This window comes from Solanum verrucosum, unplaced genomic scaffold, assembly GCF_900185275.1.
Source record: "Solanum verrucosum unplaced genomic scaffold, falcon-dt-bn FXZP01000141.1, whole genome shotgun sequence".
NCBI classification, from domain to species: Eukaryota; Viridiplantae; Streptophyta; class Magnoliopsida; order Solanales; family Solanaceae; genus Solanum; species Solanum verrucosum.
The window spans coordinates 120,673-128,991 of NW_026020335.1; the positions used below are offsets into that span (position 1 = coordinate 120,673).

The 8,319-nt window shown below is 36.5% G+C and overlaps 1 protein-coding gene across 1 annotated transcript; it reads right to left on the bottom strand.

Moving 5' to 3' along the window:
- Window positions 1–1,588: 1,588 nt before the first annotated feature.
- On the bottom strand, window positions 1,589–4,171 carry LOC125836860 (aspartic proteinase 36-like). Its single transcript, XM_049516019.1, has 10 exons — window positions 3,942–4,171; window positions 3,700–3,829; window positions 3,367–3,614; window positions 3,048–3,272; window positions 2,700–2,862; window positions 2,554–2,627; window positions 2,385–2,475; window positions 1,975–2,047; window positions 1,821–1,892; window positions 1,589–1,748 (listed from the first exon to the last, which is right to left on the bottom strand). Exons 1-10 carry the CDS (start codon window positions 4,169–4,171, stop codon window positions 1,609–1,611), a joined length of 1,446 nt encoding a protein of 481 aa, XP_049371976.1. The 3' UTR covers window positions 1,589–1,608.
- Window positions 4,172–8,319: the final 4,148 nt, after the last annotated feature.

The following is an 8,319-nucleotide window of genomic DNA, read 5'->3' on the forward strand; positions in this document are numbered from 1 at the left end:
CCTTGAAGCTCCACATACGTCATGAGAAGAACTTCATCCTTTTCTTCGATCTCTGCAAAATTTGCTCCACTATTCCCATTTGGACATTCATATTGGAAATGTCCAAGATTATGGCAGTTGTAACACTCGATTGTTGCTTTGTTGAATGAGCGTCCTCTACCCCTGCCTCGACCTCTGTATGATCCTCTGCCTCTAACATTGAGAGCCTGATCATCTTCTTCATGACTGATCTTCTTAAATTTCTTTTCATGTACAGACAGAGAGCTTTGCAGTTCGTCAATCGTCATCCTTTCTGTGTCTTTTGACTCCTCGATGGACACCACTACATATGTGAATTTGTCAGTCAGAGTTCGAAGTATTTTCTCAACAATCTTTGAATCTGTCATGTCTTCTCCGTTGCTTCTCATCTTGTTGGAGACAGACATTACTCTTCCAAAGTAATCATCAATGCTCTCTTCATTCTTCATTTCAAGAACCTCAAAATCTCTTCTTAAGGTTTGGAGAAGAGATCGCTTCACCCTTTCGTTGCCTCCAAACTTTTTCTTCATCGAATCCCAAATGATCTTGGATGTTTTGCGATTCAAGATCTGTTCAAACACAACCCGATCAATTGCCTGGAACAGGTAGTGCTTCACTTGATGGTCCTTCATCTTGATCTCATCAAGACTCTTCTTCTTTGCTGCTGTCATTTCAACTCCTTCTGCTGGTTCGTCGTAACCCTCTTCCACTAGACTCCACAGACCCTTGGCACGTACGAGATTTTCCATCAGTTCACTCCAGTGGTCATAGTGACCATCAAATTATGGAATCTTGGTGAGTGTTTTGTCGTCGCTCATTTTTCTTTCTCTTAGATCACTCTGTTTGCTTTGGCTCTGATACCAAATGTGAACTGTAAATTTGAGACTTAGCAAATGCACCAGAATAATCTATCTTTATTCATAGGTTCCAATGCCTTTTTATAGGAAATACATGAAAGTTAAAGAAAAACGAAAATACAGGACATGACTCAACTAACTCCACTACTGACAGAAAAATAGGAAATAGAAATTGACTTGTTCCAACCCTGAAGAATAGGTCTTTATTGAAGTAAACTAAAAACTGAAGAAAAACCAACTCAACAATACGATGTGATTTCATAAAGAATTGAAGCAGTTTGAAATTTGAGAGTTATTGATTTTCTTTATGTGTTCTTAGTGTTGTTAAGAAAGAAGAAGCAAAAATAGTATTTTGATCCAAAAACCTCAACTGAACAGTGTTAAAAGTTGTTTGGAGTGTAAAGAATGATTTTGCAAAACTGGAGTTAAAAATTAATGACATGAATAAGCCTTTTCTTTAAGGGCAATGGCATAGATGAGCCAACTTTTAACCGATTGCCTAAATGAACCTTTTCTAAAAGTTCAATGGCATATTTGAGTCCTAAAAACAAATAGGGCATTAGATGGATTCGAGATTGAAACTAAATGACGATGGAATAGGAAGCATCCATTGCATTGATTGAGCATGACATTCAAAATATAAAATAAAAATTGAGAGCAAAACCGATTATTTTATAAGAATAAAAATTAATGTTGGATTGCTATATGTAATGTAATTATGGTACATGATGGATTAGTTGAAGAAATAGCATAGGAAAGAGATAAGTGAGAAGAATAATGTAAAAGCAGTTGTAGATGCTGATGAAATCTTATGAGCTCCCACTGTATACACATTTTCAGAGTTATCATCTTTCACCTTAATGTTGGAAGAACCTGAAAATCAACCATGGTATATAACTCAAAAAGAAAAAAAAATTGCTACAAATATATTGTAACTATACTCACAGTCATATTGAGTCCAACCAAGCGTCTTTTTTTCAAGATCATATAAAACAAGCTTGTTTGATAACACAAGATCTGCATCAAAACAAACGTTAAGTACTACTAGTATTTTTCTTCTCATTTATCTCGGCAAATTGAGAAAGGGGTAAAGTGATACCTCCTAACAGATAAAGTTCATCTCCATCCTTTCCCTTCATTCCCTCTTGCCAACCGATACACCAGTCATCGTCCTGCAAAATTATGCCATGAGATGATATGATTAAATGTTGTGTGTACCATATTTATAGGATAAAAAGATTGCATAAAAGTTATTAAGTGTATGATCTCTTAATAGTGTGAAGCCTTTGGGGATAAACCGTGCAAGCTTGGCCAAATATCACACCATGTTAAGAGTATATTTAGTCCCTAACATTAACAATAAAAGAGACTTTTAATTCATATGCCATCTCTGCTGCAAAAAAGGCCCCTATAGCCGAATAGCAAAACATGTCTAACATTCATTTTGGAACTATCCCATACAATTTCATAGAATGAATAAGATAGAAAATGCATAGTTAGATTACTTACATGAAGTTTGAAAAGATAATCATGGGGATAGGCTGTCAAAGTAAGATTTTCCATAAACTTAAATGATACAGCGGGGAAACCATCGTCAACACTGCACCGTACCAGCAGATTAGACAAATATTAGGTTGATCATAGTAGAAATAAATTTTCAAACTTATGAGAACCTTACTTTCCACTGTATGTAAAGCACTCGAAGCTACCCTCATGATGATGAGTCTTCAACTCTGGTTGTTTTGCCATAAGCTATAATAGGAGCAGAGAATGAAAAAATCAGGCAGTAAGGGAGAAATAAATATATTTTGTAGTTGAGGTTACCTTGTTCATGAGAGCATTATAGACCTTGCTTGGAAGATATACTAAAGTTGTTCCACTGTCAATTACTGCTGTTTTACTAGACTTCGACTCAAATATGGAAGTCGGAATGTTTAAAACTTCACCATCAACCTCAATATCCTTGAGAGAAATAGTATAATGTGGCCTAGAGCATTTCAATTCAATCAGTACTTATCATCTTAGTACGTTTTTGTCTAATTATTTGTGCTACTGCTTGTGTAACTAATTAAGCACAAAAACTCATTAGTTGATAGAACTTCATTAGTACAATTTGTGAACATTGAAGTATATTTTTGGCACACAAAACTCTAATTGATTTGACATACATACCGATTTGGGAGTAATGGGGTTGAGTTTACTTTTGGTTCAACTACTTGTCCAATAGCAAATATACCACCTCCACTAACTCCATCAAGGCAATGTGAAAATACTCTTTTGACAGTTCCAGCAGCAGCTAACTGTGAGATGACGGACGTGTTTGCTGCTCCAAAACCAATTATCCCATCAACTGCATTAGTAGATGTACCTAGGTCTCCAGATTGTTTAGATGAGCACCTATCTTGGATAAAAAAACAGGTAACATAAATGTATATCTAGCCACGTACATACATACACACATAACAGGTAGAAAACAGGACGACTTACGTACCCAAATGCTACATTTCCTTGGAGGGGTGATGTGTTATTGTCTCTAGAGACTTGATCTAAGTAAATGTTATCTTTTACAAAGTATCCTCCGGTTGTGCTTCCATCTCCGTAAGTAACCATATATTCACAGGGTTTTCCCACCTTGCAGTCTGAGCTAGTTGCTTCAAACATTGTAGCACAAACATCTTGATCACAGGTAACAGATTTCCCACTCGTTGACGCTTGTAAGTTATATTGTGCCATCTCTATCTATTAGTATTCAATATACATACATAAATATATCAACGGAAGTCAAGTTAAAAAGATTGATAATATACACATAAATATTGATTACCCCGAGTTTGCTTGTTGTAGGGCATTTGTCACATCCCGCACAATTTAGCCATAAAAGGTCACTTCCAGTATCAACCTGAACATGGTAGTCCTTGGAAGGTGTTCCAATTGAAAGCTTAGTGAAATATAACCTGCATACCAAAAACCAAATAAAAACATTTTTAAATGTTTGTTTACTTACATGCATCCGTCCATAATTATCATTTATTTAGATAATATATATATATATATAAAGTAACTAACGCTGCACTGGTAGGACTGCCATTGCCGCCTAATTGAAAATCGGCTGCACCGAGCATTCTACCATGACGATGAACATCGTGGGCTTTGAGGTCTTTCAAACCCAAGCCTCCACGCCCACCAAATTTGTGTTTCACATTGAACACAACATTTTCTCCCTTTGCATGGCCCAACAAAACCAACAAAATAACCAAGTTAATATTTCTCCTCAGATCCATTAATATCTTCACCATTAAAGCTGAAGAAGGAACTTAATTTTCCTTTTTTATTTGTTTTTGTTTTTTGTGGGTGTGGACCTGAGAGAGAAGGGAAAAAGGAAGGGTGGGGTGAATGAAGAAAACGGTAAAAGACCAAAGGGAAAAAATGAAAGGCGAAGGATAAGAAAAACAAATGAGAAACACACAAAAAAATTCAACAAGGAAATGACAAGTGGAGTGTTCAAATACCTTCACTTCCCGTAAATCTTTCGTGGAAATTTTCAAATGCCTTCTCTCCCCCTCTCTGTATCTCTGTATCATATATTCATCTAATAAATTAAATATTATATTATATTATATTAAATACCAAAAAGTAAAAAGGTTAATATACCTAATTCATTTTGAGAAATTATAGAATAAATATTATGCTTAACATAGTTATAGAATTCTAAATGCTCCAATAAGTAATTCATATGATTAATCCACTAATAAATGGGTGAATAAAATTTAAGGTTCAAGAATGCACATCAAGAAAAGTTATAAAAAAAAAAGAAGCTATAATTAAGAGCTTCAGATTAGTGACTTTGATAGCCTTCAACAAAATTTTGTAGACACGACCTAATTATTTTACCCTCTACAAATAAATTGTTTAGTATTTTTTTTTCTATATGTAATTTTCATATTTATTTATGTATTGGCTTATGGATCTAGTTGAAGATATGATACTTATTTAGGATTATTATACAATTTGTATGACACTATTGTTGTTTTTATTCCATGTATGGTGATATTTTGTGTCCTACTTTGTCACGATTTAAAAACTAGGGTCATAATGATACCTACTAAAATCCACTCGTAGGTAAGTTAACTCTTTGCCCGAAATCAACAATAACGGGCCTAGAGAGCGAAAGTAGTAGAAAGAAACATAATAAAACAGAAATAAAGTAAAAGCAGTGGAAATGGGATAACAACTACATATACACAACCCTCGAATGAGGAGAAAATACAATGATCCATCCCAAAGCTTGATGGATGCTATTACAAAGCTACCACAAAATATGAGTACATACCAGACATATATAAACTATCTCAAAAATACAAAAGACTTGTCAAAAATAAATAGACGGAGATGAGCCAACTACAAATGTCAATAAGCTCACCCCCAATCTCCAAAAAAACCAACTGCAATAACATGACAATCAACAAGGGCGGCTAGAGCCCGGATATGCATCAGGAAAAAGATGTAAAGAGCAATATGGATATCAAAACATGTACTTAGTAGGCATCATAAATCGTCTGATCTCACGATTGCATTAACGTAATAACAAGTGAATACTTAACAGGATAATAAGGCAATAGTAAAGGTGTAACTAGGCATGCATCAAAGTAAAGCTACTATGGTAATAATGAAAGCATTAAAGTTATCTAAACCTAACTAGACTCACATAAGCTCAGTACGCACATACAAGGCATAATAACGACAAACCATGTAAGTAATAACACAATCGAACCCCCATAAGCCTGACAGGTACAAACAAAATTTATCCTACAAGGCAAAACTAAATAATAAACAACAACACCGTCCCAAAATCTGGCATCGGGGGAAACCCCATGTGACCTAGTATCTCTCATAATCTTACTATCACTCCCCAAACTAGGAGAGGCGCAACTGGCACTCAGTACCTCATTCGACCGAGCTAGTGTCACGATCCAAACTGTTGTGATTGGCACCCACACTAACCCTTCGGTGGTTGAACCATTACTACAATCTAACTTAACGAAAACTAGAACATTTAAAGATACAGAAGCAGGTTTAAATGTCTAAGAAATATAGACTTCCCATAAACTCCGAAGTTTAATAAAAACAACTACCAAAACATATGCGGAAAATAACCCCTAGAACCTGAAAGTCAATGTACCAAGACTCAGATCAACTAACAAGTTTAAGAAAAGGGGGCGCAACCCCAAAAACTAAACAAAACACCCTAACAAATTTTCTGAGTCCGAAAAGAGTGGACTTAAACAAGAAAGATCCATGGCAGCCTGAAAAAACTGGCTCACCCTTGAATCCGGTCACACTCAATAGTCACCTAGCTGAAGTTTGTCAATAGTCGCCTGAAGATGCCTTGTACTCAACAAAGAAAGAGCAAGTGCAGTATCAGTACACAACCACAGTGTACTAATAGGATCACACGGCCACTCTCATAAGCATAATACACGCAAGTAAATTACAACACAATAAGCATCCATATACAAAATACAGTTTAATCATTATATTATAGCAACATACAATCTCCCATTATCAATAACAAGTAGACATAACATAACAATAACAATAACAATGGTCCTCTCATGGAACCCACACCCAAATTGTTAGTGTATCGGAACATAACACCCGATCCAATGTATGTGTCAGAACGTGACATCCAATCCAATATATGTGTCGAAACATGACACTCGATCCAAGGTATGTGTCAGAACGTGACACTCAATCCAATCAGCACAATCACATCCATAATGAACAATACTCAAATCATACAATCAAGTAACAGGTTCATTGCATGTATTGTTCACACATCATCATTTCATTAGATTGGTTCACATTTCCCTATTCACATACACGCATGCATACCATGTAGCAATCGACTGGCATATATCACACAAACAGGAAATAAAACCATTACCTACATTGAAACCAAGCTTGAATCCTCCTAAGACACTTGAGCCTTCCCTTTACGGATTTTTTCCGCTTGTTCTTGGTCTACAAACGAGTAATTTAACATAAGGATCAACAATTAAGGTCTAATTTACCCAAGACCGAACCCATGATCCTAAAGTGCAGCTAGGGTTTTTCCCCACCATCAACTTTAGGCCAAAACTCTCCCCCAATGATAATTAACTAAGAATCTAAGTTCTACGGATTGAAAAACAGATTAGGGGAGTAAAATCCTTACCTTTAGCACTAAAAGTCGTGGAAAACTGTCAGGAAATCATTGTGGGACGTCTCTTAGCTCTTAAGAACGAAGTTTTGCAGAAAATAATGATTTTGGGGTTTTTCCCCGACTTAAGTCGCTACTGGCCCGCCATAGCGGTCTCTAACCCACCATAGCAGCCCCGCCCTGGCAGGAATAATCCCACCCCGACGGCTTACACGGAGACAGGAGCTTGGAACTTGACTCCCATTTCACAACACACCTTCAATCATTGACATTCAGAAACTACCCTTTCACGCCAAGATCATTTTCGGGAGTTCTACTCGCCCGAATTTGATTTTGTAAATCCGTACAGGCTACTTAACGTCTTAGCTATCCACTCATATGATCAAATTCATAATTAGATTCCTCATTCATTACCACATCTCTCTACACCTCCCCTTACTCAAATTTCGTCCAAGTTTGGCCTAGGCTAGAATTTCTATGTACTACAAAAAAAGTTTTATGGCCCAAATTCCTTCCCCATTTGCTTTTCCATAACGACGGGAACCGGTCGTTACAATAGATATAAATTTACCCATCACTCGTCCCCGAGTGACAAACTAGGACAAAAGGGCTAAAGCAAGAGTAGAGTAGTACCTAGATCGTCGAATAACTGGGAATACTTGTCTCGTATGTCCTTCTCGATTTCCCAAGTAGCTTCCTCAATCGGACTGTAACACCCCGAGGCTACTCCCTAGACGCAACACGGGACCTAGGATCACAAGTGACCCCAAGTTAACCCTACTGGCATGACATGAGCATACTAAGAATAATATTCACTAATGCGGAAGCTAAACAAAAGTAAATCTGAAATGATGGGGAATTCCCATATACTAAAACTAAATATATCAAATCTGAGAGTTTAATACAAAAGAAATATCAAACTCAAATACTAAGTTGAATCTAACTATATCTGAAAATAACCTCTAACTGACTAGAAGTGTTAGGACATGCCCCAGCTAAGTCTAGCAAAAATGAAACTAAAAGACTGAAAAATTGAAAGATAACATGAGTATTGTCCTCGAAGAATGAGGACTCACCACTGATGCTGCTGAACTGGAGATCGGGAACCGATCTAAGCGTGATCTGGATGTTGAGGGCCTAGACCTACATCACGAGAAGATGTAGTACAGAGTATGTGTTAGTACTTGAAAGGTACTAAGCATGCATGATAGAGTAAAGCTGATATAAACATATAACTGAACGAGC